The following is a 19204-nucleotide window of genomic DNA, read 5'->3' on the forward strand; positions in this document are numbered from 1 at the left end:
GGACTATTAGATGAGTTAGTGCAGCCAGCGGCGACAGTACTCTGTCAATCTACTGCAATGTGTAGAACGTTGACTTTCATAGGGATAGTGCAAGTGCCCTAAGACATGTTTACAAAACTAGAGCAACGTTCCTGGATCAAAATTGAAATGGTACGAGGTCATAGTGCACAAGAATGTTTTCAGGGACTGCATGAAGCATGTGGCGATGCAGCGTTGCCATAACGCACGATGGGTTAAAGCGTTCCAGAAAGGCCTTGTTGGACCGGTACCAAAGGGAAGGTGACGACTTTCTTGAACGAATTGTCGCTATGGACGAAACCTGGACTCACTCATATGTACCAAACTTGAAACGCCAATCAAATGAATGGAAGCATCCTAGTTCTCCTCGTCCAAAGAAAGTGCGCCCTACACAAAGTGCTGTGAAGGAGATGTGCATTGTGGCATATGATATTGATGGGGTAATACTGCACCACGATGTACCTCCAAGGTAGACAGCAAACGCGGACTACTACTGCAGGTTCCTGCAGCACTACCTTCGTCCAGTGCTCAGGAGAAAACGACGATACTTGGTGGTACAGAACTCCATCATTCTTCTTGACAATGCAAGGAGTCACCGCTACTGCTGTCAAGGACCTCTTGCGCCGCTGGCAATGGGAGATTCTGGAACATACACCGTACTCACCCGATATGAGTCCATGTGATTATGATCTCTTCGTCAAAGTGAACAAACCACTGTGAGGGACCCGGTACAATACTAAAGATGAACTTATCTGTGCTATAGAGCGGTCAATACGGAACATCAACAAAGATGGATGCGCTGATGGTGTACGCCGCCTTTAAAACATTTGGAAAAAAGGTGATAAATAAGGGGGGCGACTATATAGAAGGTACGTAAATGTTGTACCCCTGTGAATAAAGCCATGTCAGAAATATCGAACTGTTGCCATTACTTTTTATCCAACCTTAGTACATACTTGGTAATTTTGGTTTGTGCACTTACTGCTCTTCTCTTGTCTATTGCAGAGGAGAACAAGAAAGCTCAGTCCAGTAGGGATTCGAGTAGAGAAAAGAATGACAAAGAGTCGGAAGAAAATGATTCTTATAAATCGCCATCTAAAATTCGTCGCAGTGGTGGGCCAATGTCAGTAGACGAATCAGAAAAAGAATATAAATACAGGCGTAAATACTTCAGTGGTAGGTATTGGAGTAATCAGGTTTTTATTGTAAAGAATTATGAAATATTACTTGCTGGAGATGTTAAACTAGTAAAATTAATACCCACCAATTTGTTGTAGATGTAGATGAGGTGGTATCAAGTCGTAAGTTGAGATGTACAGCCTGCAATTGCAGTCTACAGTCTGTAGTTTCAGAAGGTCGAGATGTATATCACCATCCTATTCTCAAGGTGTTGATGTGTAAGGTATGTCTTCTCACAAAAGTAAGAATAATGTGTGTAAACAGGGTTAGTTAAAAGTCCCACACTACATAAATAACTTTTGAAGCATGTGGTTCAGTGATTTGAAACTTGGTATGTGGGGTTAACAGTATACTACAGACGTGGGCATTTAAAGAGATGCGCCGTACTACTCTGATTGCTGCAACACGCATCACCTGTTAACGTAATACTCAGCGGTGGATCATGTGAAATATTCAAACACGGAATGTTAAGTAATTACGCAGGACAAAAAGATACACAGTTTTCTACAAATGTTATTTTTATGAATAATGACAATGAAAGAAAACAAATTTTCCAAAACAAATACAAACTATTTTACAAAAATCTGAAACATAACTGTATTTCTAATTTAAACAATTACTGTAAAATCCTTATAAAATGATATAAAACGTACAATTCCACAACAGTTAAAAAGTAATGCCATAATCTGAACCTATTTGTTTTGAAAGGGCATCAGTCTCTAATTTGCATCCTTTGAAAATAAAATTAAGAAACTAAGGAAAAATAGATTCTTAACAAAATATCGAGCACATTACCAAGAAACAGAAAAACAACAATTAGGCTATTTTTTTTTTAAACTTCTTACTGTAGTTCTTTGTTGTTTTTTTTTATCAAGTTACGTCAATTGACTCATGCCCTTAAAAGAAAGGATTCGTTTATTCTTCTTCGTCACGTAAATCAGCAAGTGTTTCAGAATTTGGAGTTATGTCAGACATTGAAATTGTGAGCTGATAGAATAAATTTTCGTCTGAAATGCGTGATCTTGATTTGGATTTTACAATGGCCAACTGAGAAAAAAACTGTTCACAAATAAAGGATGAGCCAAACATAGAAGCAGTTTTCATAACAAAACTCCAAAGATGTGAATATTTTACTTTGCAAAGTTGTTTAAGCTTATATACATCTAAACCAGCCATATTTGTGCACTTGCACTTGGGGTTTCACGGCCAGACACGCTAACCGTTACTCCACAGGTGTGGACTACTAAAATAAAATTAAAAATTTGTTCCATTAAAACGAATCTTTTCATAATGTAGCTCAACGTGCTAGTAAAATTTTGTAGCATAATAAGCACCTAACGCTTTCCCCTTCTTCGCAACAAAAGAATTCATTTTCCCATTCTTTGTGGAAATAATATTTTTGGACTTTTTTACTTCAGGAGCTTCCTTAGAGAGCGACATTTTTTTTTAGTGAAATCCACCGCTGTCTGCCAGTACTTCAACCGGTCGGACAGGTACCCCAGCTAGGGGTGTGGAGGGAGGGAGATCACGTCACCAATCAGTATCCTGCCAGCCATTTCAAAAGCACTGGAAAGAATCGTACACAGACAAATTACTAACTACATGAACGAACACAAACTATTCGACGAGTATCAGTCAGGTTTCAGAGCTGGACACAACACAAGCACTGCTCTACTTAAAGTGACCGAAGACATTCGTGAAGCAATCGACTCTAATAAAGTAACAATACTAACACTTCTTGACCTTAGCAAAGCTTTCAACTCTGTAAATTTTGACCTGCTCACCCATAAATTGAGAAATATGTATTTGTCAGAGACTGCTGTGAGTTGGTTCGAATCCTACTTACGGGAAAGACAACAATGTGTTGTATCCGGGAATCGAAGCTCCTCCTGGCTTGACATAACATCAGGTATACCACAGGGGTCGGTACTCGGACCATTGTTGTTCACAATATATGTCAATGATATTACATCTCTTGTAAGGCATTGTAACTATCACTTGTATGCTGACGACCTTCAATGCTACATCTCTTCCCGCTTAGACCGAGTAAATGACGCTATAGATAAATTGAACGAAGACATTGACTCGATTGTGACATGGACAAAGAAACTCCGTCTTAAAATCAATCCTGGAAAGACACAAGCAATTATATTAGGACACAAACGGCAAACCGACGCTGTAAAACACCTCGACATTTCCCCTGTTAAAGTAAGTACAGTGCATATCCCTTTCAGTTCTTCAGTAAAAAATCTTGGCATTCACATGGATAATAATCTCAACTGGGACATGCAAATCACAGAAACCTGCAGAAAAGTATATTCTATTATCCATGTGCTAAAAAGGATAAATGTTCATCTCCCCTCTTGCTTAAAAAAGTCCCTTGTGCAGACACTTGCATTTCCCTATTTCGACTATGCGGACATTTTACTGACAGACCTCTCCAGCGACAACAAAATGAAACTTCAACGTGCTCATAATTTGTGTGTACGTTTTGTAAGCAATGTTCGTAAATATGATCATATTACCCCATCCCTGGAAGCAATAGGTTGGCTTAAACTAGATAAGAAAAGAAATTTACATTCACTTCTCTTTCTCTTCGAAATCTTGAACTCTTCTATTCCTTCGTACCTGTCGTCTCGCTTCACTTACCTTTCTTCCCACCATAATCTCAACACACGCTCTCGTCATGAAACAATACTAACAATACCATCCCATCGCACCTCCTCATACTCATCTTCTTTCACAATAGCCCTGCCAAGACTCTGGAATTCGCTACCTGCTAGCATCAGGGACTGTCGAAATAAAATTGAATTCAAACGAAAACTTACTAGGCACTTGGTCAGTAATTGATTACTTGTAAATAGTTTCTTTAATCTATCACAAAATATTTCAATATTCAGTAATTTCATCACTATCCAATTTTGTTATTCTAGATTTAATTTGTAATTCAGTAAATATAAAATATTCTTTGTTTCTCTATGATAAATTATCTAGCTTTAATTATTCAGGTAATCTTTTCGTACTTTGATTTTATTGTAATTGTAAATTTAATACTAATTGTAATATTATTTGTAATTGTAATTGTAAATTTAATACTAATTGTAATTTTATTGTTGATATTGTAGTTGGAATCTCCTGGTAGAGGGGCAGAGAAGGCCTGACGGCCTTATCTCTACCAGGTTAAATAAATAAATATTACTACTACTACTCCGTTCGACATGTACTACTGATGCCCACGTCTGGTATACTAAAAACTCAATAATGGTATTAACGAGTTTTTTCTACTTCCGGCTTAATCGAAATTAACTGACTCTTTCATTTTAAATGGAATATTCGGTATATTCTTATATTTTCGTATAATGCTCATTAAGAGCCTTTCATAAAGTACCGACACTAGATACTTCTGTATAAATTTATTGTTACTAAATCAAAAAAATAGAAAAGTGTAGGTCTAACAAATAATACGAGTAAAATTCTTCTTTTGTTTACTGTGATTTGACTGTCCTTTATTTACAGACGTGGACAAATTATTATCAAAATTGAGAATTTTTATGATAATTATGTTTATAAAATTTGACTTTTCAGTTTAGACTACAGTTGAAAATTTTGCATATTTCCATCATTATAGTAGACAGAAATATGCAAAAATGTCAACTGTAGTTTAAATAGACGAGCCAAATTTTGTAAAAATACATAATAAAAATCTTTAATTTTGCTAAAAATTTATAAATATGCAAAAATGTCAACTGCAGTCAAAATTGAGAGTCAAATTTTTTAAAAATATAAAATAAAAATCTTCAGTTTTGCTAATAATTTGGAAATATCCAAAATGTGAACTGTAGTCCAAATTGAAGAGTTGAATTTAGTAAAAATATATAATAAAAATCTTCAGTTTTGCTAATAATTTGTAAATATGCAAAAATATCAAATGTAGTCCAAATTGAAGAGTCAAATTTTCTAAAAATATACAATACAAATCTTCAATTTTGCTAATAATTTGGAAATACGCAAAAATGTCAACTGTAGTCTGAATTGAAGAATCATATTTTCTAAAAATATATAATAAAAATGTTCAATTTTGCTAATAATTTGTCCACGTCTGTATATTCATGGAATCATGTTAATTTACTTGAGGAATTTGATCTGACATCTAGTGTGTTAAATAATTCTATTGTTGGTGAGCAAAAGGGAAAGAATTGAAGCATTTCCACACAGTCACATCGTGTGTGTGTGTGTGTGTGTGTGTGTGTATGTGCGTGTGCATGCGAGCGCGTTTTTTTTTTTAAGCTGGTCTAACTAAGAAGGGGACGAGCAGAGATCTCGTATATCTTTTGTTTGCGATTTGTGTGTACTTGTATAGTTGTCTTTTAACAAAATGACTATTCTGGTATTTCTGTCCTACTGTAAAAAGAATTTAAACTGCAATTGTTTTTTTAAATAAGGTAATCAACTTTGGCCTTAAATGTCAGTGATTACAAAGAGAGATAGGAAAAGTATAAGACATAAAATGTAGCTTGTGCTGAAAATAAGTGTTTTTCCCACCTTTCTATAATTTTTCTGATGAGCTATCGCATTTACTGCAACTGTCTGCAAAAGCCAAAAATGTCGACCGAAAAAAATGACTGCCATTTTTATATGAAGGCAAATAAAAATACAATAATACTAATTTCTGTTTACTTTCAGGTAGGGGTCATTGCTATTAAAAATTAACATTTAAAAAAATTGTTGAGCTACCATTTAATTTATCCCTGGACCATTTGGAATGGATTGACCCATTTCCATGTAGAAGGATGTTGAATAATATTTGGCATGAGTAATATTATGTATATTTTTTTTTTTCTAGTCGTGCATTGGATTTTATGGAGATGGGAATTTTCCCATTGATGAAGATGGCTCGGATAAGTATTGTCGGTGGTGTGGACAAGGAGGAACGTTATATTGTTGTGCAGAATGTTGCTGTGCTTTTTGCAAGGTATTTATACATTACAATTTGAGCTTTCCTAATTTAGTTTAATAACACACAATAGAATGTCACCACCGTTTCGATGTAAATTGTGTGTTGTACTTCTACAATTCGCTGCAATTCGCTTCACAACAGAGGCCATGATGTAAAGTCCACATCAGATGCAAAATGAAGCACATGATGTGATCAGTTTTTTTTTTTTTCACTTTTTTTTTTAAATATAAATTCAGGACTGAAGGTGTTAAATTTACTCGAAAACTGTCTACGCTATTGAAATACGTCAAAGGGAAAAATAATTCTTCATTAGATTCTCTATCAACATAAACATAGATCATGTTACTAAAAACTTTACACCAATATGATTATAGTCTTTTATTGTTATATGCAACATGAACTATTCATCCTGATAATTTGCCTGGTTATTTTACTTCTACGGTATCCTGTATATTCTTGTTTCATTGATTTGTGATTGCATCTCAGTAGGTCTGAATCATTAAAATTATATGCAAGGTGAAGAAAAGGCCAGGAAAGACATTAAGTATCTGAAAGGCATTCATTAGTACATTAATATCATTATATGTTAAACCAGTTGGCATCACTGTGATGCAAGATATGATGGTAATGATGAGATTAATCTAACACTTTTCAGGTATTTCAGTGGTTCTTGACTTTTGACTTATTCTGGAGTGATGTGAAGCATTATTGAACACAAAATACAAATCATGTAAATTTCGTGTGTTAAGATGATATGAAATGGAGTCATTTGATTTCATTGCATTTCCAATTTCTTTTTATCTCTCTCTGTAAAATGATACGTTTTCACACTTCTGTGCAAATACACTGTGATGCAAGGATATTTACATATTACCACAGTGGTAGTGTTTCAGCGACTAGATTAATTGGGAATAGAAAGTTTGTCACTTCCACCTCGACCACCTGACTTCAACCCAATAGAACATGTATGAAACTTGCTACAGCGAGCATTTAATGAGCATACTTCAGCTTCAGATATGGCACATAATTTGGGCCTACTTATCCCTCAATTCTGGAAGAGATTACCAGATAATAACAATGACAACTGTTTGAAAATATGCCGAGAAAAATGGAAGCTCTCATTGAAGCAGGAGGTGAATGGATGCTGTACTGATTATATTGTAATTTCTTTGTTTCAAATGCTGGTTCAAGTGTCTTTCTCGTATCTTAGTTAAAAATCTTAATGTATGAAAGTGAATGTGGGTATGTATGTTCTCTATACAAATCTACATGTTTTGCCTGATATGTGCCAAAGTTTGCACATTTAACCTTCATAATCAAGAGAAAAGCATAGACTACATCAAAATTGTACAAATGGACGTTAATTTAATAAAAAAAAAATAATAAAAAATAAATGCAGTCATACATTAATGTACGAGGCCTGTCTAAAAAGTATCCGACCTTAAATTTTCCCGTGCAAAGTAGTGATTCTAAGGTGGCGCCACTGTGCATGGTGGAAGGAGGAACCATAATGCGCATGCTTGAATTTTTTCACCGCATTCGCTTGTGCCAGTCACTGGCTGGTGGTCGCCAAGTAAGGTGCTGTTCTAAGTGTTTGTCGGATTTAGTTTTCTCGCAAGATGACTGAACGAATTGAGCAAAGATACTGCATCAAATTTTGTCAAAAGCTTGGTGATTCTCAAAGTCAAACAATTCGTAAGATTCAGCAGGTATTTGGGGAAGATGCGATGGGTGTAACACAAATTAAGGAGTGGTTCAACCGATTCAAAGATGGCCGCGCATCAGTGGAGCGTGAGCAGCGTTGTGGCAGGCCCCAAACTGCTCGGAGTGCAGCTGTTTTTGAGAGGGTGCGAAATTTGGTGATGGCAGATCGTCGTTTGACCGTGTTGGAGATTGCCGAAGAGGTTGGAGTGAGTAAAGATTCTGCACATGCAATTTTGCGTGATGATTTGAACATGAACCGAGTGGCTGCGAAATTCGTGCCCAAGTTGTTGTCCCCGGAACAAAAAGACCTCCGTCGTGACGTTGCACAGAACCTTCTGGACACCGCCAACACTGATCCTGGGTTTCTGAACACCGTGATAACTGAAGATGAGTCATGGGTGTACGGGTACGACCCAGAAACAAAAAGACAGTCGTCGCAATGGAAGCATCCCGAGTCTCCAAGGCCGAAGAAAGCGCGGCAGGTGCGAAGCAAAATCAAGGTGATGCTGACTGTTTTCTTCGATGTCCGTGGAATTGTGCATCACGAATACGCACCGGAAGGACAAATGGTGACAAAGGAATACTATCACGATGTTCTCCGGCGACTCCGTGATGCAGTTCGGCACAAAAGACCAGACATGTGGACGGCGAACAACTGGCACTTGCATCACGACAACGCCCCTGCACATTCATCCCAATTGACCCACACTTTCTTGGCCAAACATGGAATTACAACCGTTCACCAACCTCCCTACTCTCCAGACCTGGCTCCTTGCGACTTCTGGTTGTTTCCAAAATTGAAGACACCATTGAAAGGATCCCGTTTTGAGAGTAGAGAAGAAATAATGCGGAATGCGACGACGGAGCTGAACACCATTCCAAAAGAAGACTTCCAGAGGTGTTTCCGGCAGTGGAAGGATCGGTGGGCTAAGTGTGTGCAAGCACAAGGGCCTACTTTGAAGGGGATTAGGGTCCCAACCCCGTCAGGTATTTGAAATATTTTTTCTGGCTAAAGGTCGGATACTTTTTAGACAGGCCTCGTATAATGTTAAAATGCAATCTTATGTAGCAGTCAATAATTATTCTTTATTATTGTCTGTTCTATTCAACATCGACTTTCATGAGGCCATGGAAATTATAACCCGAAATTAAATAACATTGTGGATACATCATGAAGGCTAAAATCTAGGCAATAAATATCTTTTCAACCCATTATGAGCAAATGCTGGGTAACTTTCGGTGCTGGACCCCGGACTCATTTCACCGCCATTATCACCTTCATCACATTCAGATGCTAAATAACCTTTCAGCATACAGTAATTTGTATTCTAGCATCATATACCTGCATTACAAAATAGTTTCATATAAATTTCTCAACCAAATTATAGTCTTAAAATTGTTTAGTTGGCATGTTAAAAGTGTTAATATTTATTAAAAAAGATTATGTACCTTAGACAGACGTCCCGTTTTGACGCCGGTGCTGGTCATCTTAGCGTCCTATGAACTACTCATAAATTATAGTCTGTTTAATACTTTAATATCCCTAACTTTTGTGTTGCAGTTTAGTTCACTGATAATTTTCCCTTTAATGTCCTTGTTAAATGTCAAAATGTTGCTTTCTAACAGGTAGATTCTTCTTTGAAATTTTATAATCTGAGATATTTTTATTTGCCCAAATTGAATTGAGGTACACAATTTCACTTTTATTATGTGTTTCCTGTGTTTTATTTATTTATTTTTTTTTTCCAAAACTCTACAGTAAATAGTCAAATGTATTACAAAAATATTCAACTAAATGATCCTAAGCGTGAAAAGATTGAGCACTCCAAAAGGTAGTTTGTTATTGCACACTATAATAGTACATTATGCAACGAGCCTATAATGAAGGTAATTAAGAAGTGAGTATAGATATTTATGAAACGAGCGCAAGCGAGTTTCATAATTTTCATAGGAGCTTCTTAATTACCATTATAGGCGAGTTTCATACGACTTTTTATGCTCGACCATATTTCTAACTTGATATTATTAATTTTATTGTATCTGACCTGGAGCAATGTCCCGTATGTTGTGAGATGTGCGCAGACGCGAAAGTATTGATTTTTTTCCGAGGAACAGATGCGCACATTGACCTTGCTAGGCCATAAGAACCTACAGAGATAACATTGAAATAAAATTAGACATTGAAAAACGAGATGACAAATTGAATTTATTTGAATATTATTTACAATTAACAATAATTATTACAGTAACAGAACATAACCTTCTGCGACAGTATTGGATTTCCAGCCTCCGTGACTTTTCGCTAATTCTCTTTCGATTGCATATCCGAGAATAATCGATACTTGCGGTTTTATAACGGTAGAAAGCTGACCTGTCATTGGCTGAAAGACCTGACCTTTAATGAGTAGGTGTACTTTAATGACATGCATTAAAGGTCTGCTACCAGGTGTATAATTACTACATTTCGGCATGGTCGAGCATAAACATATTTATGAAACTTTGTTTGAAATGTAATTTAACAGTGTTTTGAGGTTAATTTCATATTACATAAATTTTATGATTCTGCATTTCTCGTATAAACTTTTTGCTACAGTTTTATGAATTAAAAAAATAGTTCTGTCATATATATGTAAACAAAACTGAGAGAGCAGGACAGATCTAAGGAAATAATGATTGTTAGTGATGGTATTACCATGAAGCGGCACAGACCAGTGACAGGAGAAACTGTTTTGTAAATTAATAGTACTTGCTGTGAATAGGTTCTCTGTCTTTCAGTGTTCCAATGTTTTTTTTTTGTCATTTAGGTTTTCTTCCCTTTAAAGTTCTTCACATCTCTTCAATGAAATGGTAAATTGTGGTGTGGCGTAATTGGAGGCCACATAAGCAATTCAATCAGCCAGTGACAGGTTCTCTTGTATGTTGACACGTGTCACTCATCTTTTAGATGGCCTTTCATTTGTCTTTTCATCTTAGTTTTCAAGTAATTTATTAGATGGCACTGCTTTGTAGAAGTATATTAATATATGTTTGTACATATGTTTGTAGCAATGCATAAAGAGAAATCTCCAGCGTTCTATTCTTGTTGACATTGAGTCAGAAGACTGGAAGTGCTTCGTGTGTGATGGAAAGCCTCTCTGGGAATTACGTGCAATCTGTGCAAATGCTGAACAATTTTCTAAGAAGATTCGCAGGTTTGTTAATGTCTCTGTATAGTTAACCCAGTGGACTAGTATTTACATTCTCTGCACTCTGATTTAATGTCCAGTTTGCAGTAAAAGAAATTGACAAGAAAATTATACAATATTTTTTATGCAAAAATTATCAGAGACCACACCGAAAGTATGTACTGTACTTGATTATTCATCTTGATTCCACACTTTTAACACTTTGTATAACTTAAGAATTTAGCTATAATAACAACTTTAACATTAGAAAATTGTTATTATAGCTAAATTCTTAAGTACTACCAGAGCCTTCTTTAGTTACAAGCCAGAGCATGGATAGGTTTGGCAACGCAGAGTGGAGGCAGGCGGAGGCGAAATAAAGGCATGACATTTGACGTTTTAGTGCTTTGATTTCGTTGTCACATGTACATTTTCGACATTAGTTGATACAAAACTAAGTGCATATGATCAAGATTCAGAGTATTGATGTACGTAATTTATTACGGAATCCGAAATGGTATTTTGAGTTTCAGAACACCGCGAAAGTACTTGCATACAGCCACTTATAACTGCAAAAAAATTAAAATCATACTTGTTTTCAATTGATGGTACTAGGGAAAATAAATAAATACTTAAAGAAATGTTACTTCTACCAAAAATAAATAAAATAACGACGTACTTTCGCAATACCCTATTCAAATCAATCAACCATTATGTGGTTATTAAATTGACAATGTTTTGTCGCTTTATGTTGTTTCACCTCTGACGTGAAAGCTCTAGAATATCATATAGGCCTACATTTTAATTCCATGTGATCTGTCGTGCTTTTCAATAAATATTTCCGATATCCAGGAAGCCAGTTTTAGTTTGAACCTCGCCAGTCATCATAACAATACTGTTGTCCTCAATTATTTGTTATAAATTAAAAAAAAAATAATTTTAAATAGGCCAAGGCCAAGTATAAAGATCTATGAAAAAAATGAAGAAAAACACCTTCAACATAATACGTAATAAAACACATCATTATCTATTAAGTATGTGCCAATTAGCGTAAACTCAGTGAACTTTAAATCCTGTAAATACGAAGTGAAAAGAAACATGTTTATAACTAATTTATTACAAAAGGAATAATATTAATAAATAAACCTTGAAAACCAACAAAGTGAGTGTATGCATCTACAAATTATAGATAGTTCTGACGTATAGCAGGCATTCCAAATCTTCGAAACTGCAACTTATTTTATGGGATCACAAAACAGCTGTTTACAATGAACTTGAAAATCAACGGCGTAACTTTATTGATATAGCAGGCGATACCCAACAATTTGGCTAGAATTCTGATACACCACAAACCACAAGTAAGACTATAAAAATGTAGTTAATACAATATTTAATATTTACTTTGTCATCACTAACTGTAAGAATTTCCAAAGATTGCAACCATTTTTTTCATTTATTGTCTTGATTTTATTGCCAACACGCACATAGTTTATAATACATCAATAATGAATGTTTGGTACGACCGCGAACATAATTCCATCGACACACACTTATATTGTAACATTAATTTACATTGAAATAACTGCTGAAGCTTTCCTGGCGACGTGATAATTCGAACTTTTCTCGGGCTTCCAGCCAGGTCATGAGTTGGTGATCCACCGACGTTTCGAGGATGTTCATCTTCTTCATCTTCAGGGTTAAATGATATTTAAGGGTACCCAGCTCCTTAATTTATAGTGCTAGAGGGAGGAGCCAGCCGAGGAGCTGTGTGCCGATTGGTTCTTATTAGTGCGGACCGTGGCGAGAATGCGGCCGACGTGTCGTCTTGCTTTGTGCTGTTCGGCTGAATGACCTTGGGTCTCACGGTGGGCTCGGCGGACGAGTTCTCATGTGTCCTCCGCTGATGACGGCCCGTCGTCCGGGCGGTGAGAAATTTAATAGCCGATGCCCATGCCGCGCTTAGTTGGAGACCCGAGTCCCTATTCAGGTTACCGTGTTCTGCCACTATGGCCAGGGTTTCCTTCACTCTTCTATCCCAATAGCCCGATCACTTTGCCAGGACCTCGGTGTTATTGAAATTAGCCCTATGGCTTTTTTCAATACAATGTTCAGCCAATCTGGATTTTTCGGGCTGCATTAATCTGATGCTTCTTTGATGTTCCGAAAGACGCGTCGCTATTGTGCGTCCAGTCTGTCCAATGTAAGCCGCATCACATTCACACGGGATGCGGTAGATCCCTGGTACTCTGAGGCCTAGATCGTCTTTTACTGATCTGACCTTATTCCTTATTTTCGGCGGAGGTTTGTGGATTGTTTTTATACCATGTTTGTGGAGCAATTTGCTTATCTTTCCCGACAACTTCCCTGTGAAAGGTAGACAGGCTGTGGCTGGTTTTTCCGCTTCTAGTGAGTCCGTGATGGGCTGCTGCTGCTGCTTCTTGTGTCTTGCTCTATTCAAAGAGGCCGTGATGTCTTTAGCCAAATATCCATTCTGCTGGAGGGTGAGCTTCAAGTGTTCAAATTCAGTGTCTAATTGCTCCGGGTCCGATATAGAGACTGCTCTATGGGCCAGTGTGTTAAGTATGCCCATCCGCTGCGCTTTGTGATGGAAACTATTCGCGTTCAGGTACAAGTTGGTGTGTGTGGGTTTACGGTATACCGCATGGCCAAGAGATCCGTTGTTATTTCTGGAGATAAGGATGTCCAGAAATGGGAGTTTACCATAAATATCCTTTAACCCTGAAGATGAGGAAGATGAACATCCTCGAAACGTCGGTGGATCACCAACTCATGACCTGCTGGAAGCCTGAGAAAAGTTCGAATTAATTTACATTGAAAATCGGCATTAGCACAAACACGTGTACTGTATGGTCGGCCTCCGGCTGACAGTTAATTACAGTGTTGCCGACGTATGACTCCGGCTTGTAACTGAAGAAGGCTCTGGTACTATGCGACAAAGGCAGGAACCGTTTTGTTTGGTGGTGCTGCAATTCACTTCAGAACAGAGGCCATGATGTAAAGTCCACATCAGGTGCAAAATGAAGCGCATGATATGATCAGTTTTTTTTTTTTTTTTCACTTTTTTTTAAATATAAATTCAGGACTGAAGGTGTTAAATTTACTCGAAAACTGTCTACGCTATTGAAATACGTCAAAGGGAAAAATAATTCTTCATTAGATTCTCTATCAATGTAAACATAAATCATGTTCCTAAAAACTTTACACCAATATGATTATAGTCTTTTTTTGTTATATGCAACATGAACTATTCATCCTGATAATTTGCCTGGTTATTTTACTTCTACGGTATCCTGTATATTCTGTTTCATTGGTTGCTTTTGTTATCTTCATTATCGTCGTCTCACCATCATGACACTGTTATCATGCTCTCTGATTAGAGAGTCGACTGTAATGGCCATGTGCACCATTCTCGATCATCTAGCCCGGTTATCAGCAATCACGGAAACATGGTTAATTCTTGACAATGATCAAGTTACAGATGCGGTGCACCGACATTTTCCCTCGATCAATTCAGTACCGTCAGCTGACGGTACGCTCGCTTGAGAAGAATCATCTGAGCGCTAGGTTAACGCGTATAAAACAGCGAACGAACGCACTCTGTCAATTATCACTTCATTTTTGTTTGTCGGATTGCTTTCAAAAATCCTCGCAATTTTCAAATAATTTTCAATAATCATGGAAGAAAAAAAAAAAAGAGCACCGAACTTCTCACAGTTCGAAGTGGGAATTCCTTTAGAACTCGTCAGCAATTATGCATCCATATTACTGAATAAAGTACTGACGGAAGTTCTCTAAGAGAAAAGCAGGCTACCTGGTTGGATTTAACCTCACAATTCACATGAGTTATACGTGTTTACATAATTTCACATAATTTGTACCGTAATTTATGCAGTGATTATTTCATATTAATGATAATAATTGGGAAAATTTCAGTATATGGATACCTCACTGACAATTACCTTGAAATGGGCTACTAAAAAGAGCAGATTTGTATGTGTTTGTCGAATGCTCATCATCTTGCTTATGAAAAGACACATTTCAGTGCCAATAATTTATTTGGGAAAATTTCAGTATACGGATATCTCACTAACAATAATTATTTTAAAATTAAATTAAAAAAAGCAATTCGTCTATGTATGTCGAATATGCATCATCATGCATACGAAAAGGAAGTTTTTAGTGCCAATTTATTTTGTGTGAACAAGGTTGGAATTTCGGAGTAAGAGGGAAAGGAAAGTATCCTTGTTCTCAAATTTATCCATTTATTTTGTGTTCACAAAGTTGGAATTTTGGAGTAAGAGGGAAAGGAAGGTATCCGTGTAATTTCTCTTAATTCAAGCGTAAATAGCCTAATTGTCCAAAATGTCATGTAGGTCCTAATAGTTTCAAACGGCTAATCTATAGCTAATAAGTGATAATCTCGCATTTTACAAAATGGTCATTTAGTTTTGCTATATTATTACCGGCATAGAATAACTACTTTGTTATTATGTTAACAAAATTGGACAATTAGGCCTAAATAATATTTTGTCCTCAAGTAAAGTCTCGATCTTCCAAAGCAGAAACATATATAAAACATTAGTCTATTTTGAGAAAAAAGAACATTTTTATTATTCATCTACAAACTTACTCTTTCTACAATAACACTAATTCTGTTATTTCCGCAGTGATTTGCATGTTGAAGATACATCATTTCATCTTCAATTCCATCAAGTACGTCAAATCGTGCCGCCATTTTGGTTTTCTCGACTTGACCATGTTCAATTCAAGATAATCGGTCCCACACCCGTGATCAAATTTGATCATCATCAACTCGCTTGTTTAACTTTGATCGAGATTGATACTCCACAAATTGGCATTGAAGATGGTCAAGTGCCGACTTAACCATGGTCAAATTTTAATCGAGAATGGTGCACCGGGCATAAATCTGTCTACTAATTGTATGTTCTCATTTTTCTTCACTCCATTCATAACCACATCTTCCCAGGTTCTCGTTAAATGTGCCCTATCCATTGAATTCATGGCCTCCTAGCTGATTTTTTCTTCTTTTATTTCCTTTCTGCATTTGTTTTACATGACCAAATCATTTCTATGTATTTATTTTAAACTTCCTTGTAAGCTTTCAAATTGTTTGATTTTTTATTCAGTCTCTTCTTGTTTTTTCAAATGTACTTCACATAAATTTAATTTCATTTGTCCAGTTTCTATTCCTGTCTTTTTTTTTTTTTTTTTTAAGCTGAGTTTGTAGTAAGATTCTTAACAATCTTATGTTGAGGTTATGTGTCATATACAGTGAAACTTCCCTTAACGGACACTTCCCAGTAGTGGACTCCTCTCAATAGCGGACATTTTAAAATTCCCCTGCAAAATAACATTGGCCCTTATGATAAAATTTTTCCAAATAGCGGACATCCTCAATAACGGACGCGGACACTGAAATGTATCTCCCAACAACAATTAAAACTTCCATATAACGGACAGTATGAAAGAAAAAAAGAAAAAGACGGTTGTAAATTAAACGGAATTCTAATGGAATTCTTTGCAACAATCATTATCGTGCATTTGAACGTTCTTGTATTTTACTGAAGGTAAGCAGCACAGTTGTTAGTTGTGATACTGTACGTGAGCAGTCCGTACTTTCTTAGTTTGTCAAGTTGAGTGTTCGGAAGTACAGTCACATTAAAAAGTCACAAAAACGTAAACGTTTGTCACTAAAAGAGAAAGTTGATATTGTAAAGCATAGTGAGAAGGAGAAATTAAGTGTTCGTGAGCTGGCCACAAAGTTTAATGTGGGAAAAACTGAGATTAGTGAAATTTTAAAAACAAGGATGTTATTTTAAAATCATACACTGAGAATGCAATTCTAGATTTCTTTGTGTAAGGTGAAGTGGTACAATGATTGATGTTTATTTCATTTACAAAACATTTACTGGTACGATTTCTCTCTGGAAGAATACAATAAACAATCTCACTGTCTACTGTACTGTACTGTAAAATATAGTGTTGAATATGTATGAGAAATTTTAATGTACTGTATATATACTAACGATTTTCTAAATAGCGGACACTTCTCAATAACGGACATTTAATTTTTCCCCGGCGGTGTCCGCTATTGGGAAGTTTCACTGTACTTCGAAATTGGCGTTCATGAAATTATTGTTTGTAATTCTGGAATCATTTTATTTTGTGAACACAGCCTGAAAGTTCTTCAATGAGTAATACGCCAGTAACTCATTACTGATAACTAGCCATAGCGTCTGCTAACTTGACATTGTGAAGAATTCCATTCCTAAGATAAATGGGTTTGTAATGTAAAATCATTATCTCTAACTTGCTGATGGGATAATGAGAATGATGACCAATCATATTATGTTAAATTGTATCTTTCCACTTTTTATACATAATCAAAATTGAGGTACTATTATGTTTATATTCTTAGAGCTAAGAGGGATGAAAACGAGCGCAATCTGAAGAAGCTTCAAAAAACGCGTTCTCCAATGGGTAAAAAATCACGTCGATTGAATCGATGGCAGAAGGCTTCCAGTGGCAGCTCCAATGATGACTCTGATTCAGTTCCAAAGCGGGTGAGTCACAATTAATATATGCAACAGAAAAGTGTGATATTAAAAATTAATACCACATGTTTGTGTCACGTTTACAATATTGAACTACAAACTGACTACTACTTTTCTACATATGTATGAGAAACTAATTAGATTGCCGTATATAGAGAATAATTGGAATAATAGCCAAACTGTGGATAGATTGAAAACGCAATAAAGTTTTATATTGTTAACAGAGGAAATTAAAAGAGACTTGCTATTTTGCGCAACAACTAAATATACATAGGCCAAATAGAAATGATTGGGACGAAAATGAAATACAAACTGCTGAACCATTTATACCCGAACCGACACTTTCTGAAGTCGAAATTGCGATAGAAAATCTGAAAAATTATAAATCTCCAGGTGTCGGTCAAATTCCAGCAGAATTAATACAAGAGGGTGGAAGTGCATTATATAGCGAAATTTATAAGCTTGTACTTGCTATTTAGGAAAAGGAAATTGTACCAGAACAATGGAAGGAGTCCATAATCATACCTATCTTTAAGAAGGGGGACAAGACTATAGATTGACAAATCGAACTGAAACCCTGACCGAGTTACTACGTGAGTGCTGGCTGTCTTGGGGAGCAGCAAGTGAGAAAGCACGGGGGAAGGGAGAGAGCACTATGCACTATGTACTTGCAGGTCCACTCACAGTTTGTCAAACCTGCTTACAAAAGCATTAAAAGGTTGACTAGTTGCCTGCAATGCTGGCATAATGGAACCTTCCTAGCCGACAGTCGAGGCAAAAATAAAGAATCCGTTATTGTGGTAATACTGGAGAGTGGTTCTTCTATTGGTCGCGATGCCCACACACACCCTCTCAGATATTTACGTAGTGATTGGTGACTGAATGACTAGGAGCAAGGGGGAGAGAAGAAAGAAAGAGAGAGATTCCAGAAGTTGGCGTGTTTTACGGGGTTTCACTTGAAGTTGTCAAACTATAACTGTAGTAACTTTCGAGGAATATCACTTTTGTTGACGTCATACAAAATTTTGTACAATATTCTTTTCAGAAGATTAACTCCAAACGTAGATGAAATTATTGGGGATCATCAGTGTGGTTTTAGGAGTAATAGATCAACTATCGATCAGATATTTTGTATTCGACAGATAATGGAGAAAAAATCGGAGTATAAGGGTACAGTGCATCAGTTATTCATAGATTAATGGTTGGAAATGCTCCAATAGAAGAATTTGATAGCGAGCACTTCATTAGGAAATGACACATATTTTATCAGAAAGAAGGAGAATTTTTTATTTTGGAACACTTAAAATGTTTGCATTCACTCGTTGTAAAGTGTAGAGATTCGTAAAGCAAGTAATCATTGTAAATAATGTTGGTTTTTGCCGTGATTTAGTGTGTTATTGTAATTTCCACCATTTATTTATGTATTTATTTATTTATTTATTTCGAGATGTGTACATACATAGACTGTGTCCAATTAGAATGTTCACTCGTAAAACAAGTAGGCCTATTCATAATGAAATATCTGTATTCGGGCATTATAGACGATAATACGTGGAAACAAAAACAACCTACAAACATTTCTAAAT

General features: G+C 36.2%; 1 protein-coding gene across 5 annotated transcripts in view; it reads left to right on the plus strand.

The window, feature by feature from the left end:
- Positions 1-19204, plus strand: part of LOC138700358 (transcriptional regulator ATRX-like) — a 172004-nt gene that overhangs the window by 15257 nt on the left and 137543 nt on the right. For 4 of the 5 annotated variants that reach the window (XM_069826933.1, XM_069826932.1, XM_069826934.1 and 1 more), the window contains exons 3-7: positions 1024-1194; positions 1296-1420; positions 6041-6169; positions 10904-11049; positions 17483-17627. In XM_069826933.1, the coding sequence (XP_069683034.1) occupies positions 1024-1194; positions 1296-1420; positions 6041-6169; positions 10904-11049; positions 17483-17627 (716 nt within the window). The remainder of the gene's footprint in view (positions 1-1023; positions 1195-1295; positions 1421-6040; positions 6170-10903; positions 11050-17482; positions 17628-19204) is intronic. The other variant, XM_069826937.1, reaches the window with a different exon arrangement.

This window comes from Periplaneta americana, chromosome 5 (assembly GCF_040183065.1).
Source record: "Periplaneta americana isolate PAMFEO1 chromosome 5, P.americana_PAMFEO1_priV1, whole genome shotgun sequence".
In the NCBI taxonomy this organism is placed as follows: domain Eukaryota; kingdom Metazoa; phylum Arthropoda; class Insecta; order Blattodea; family Blattidae; genus Periplaneta; species Periplaneta americana.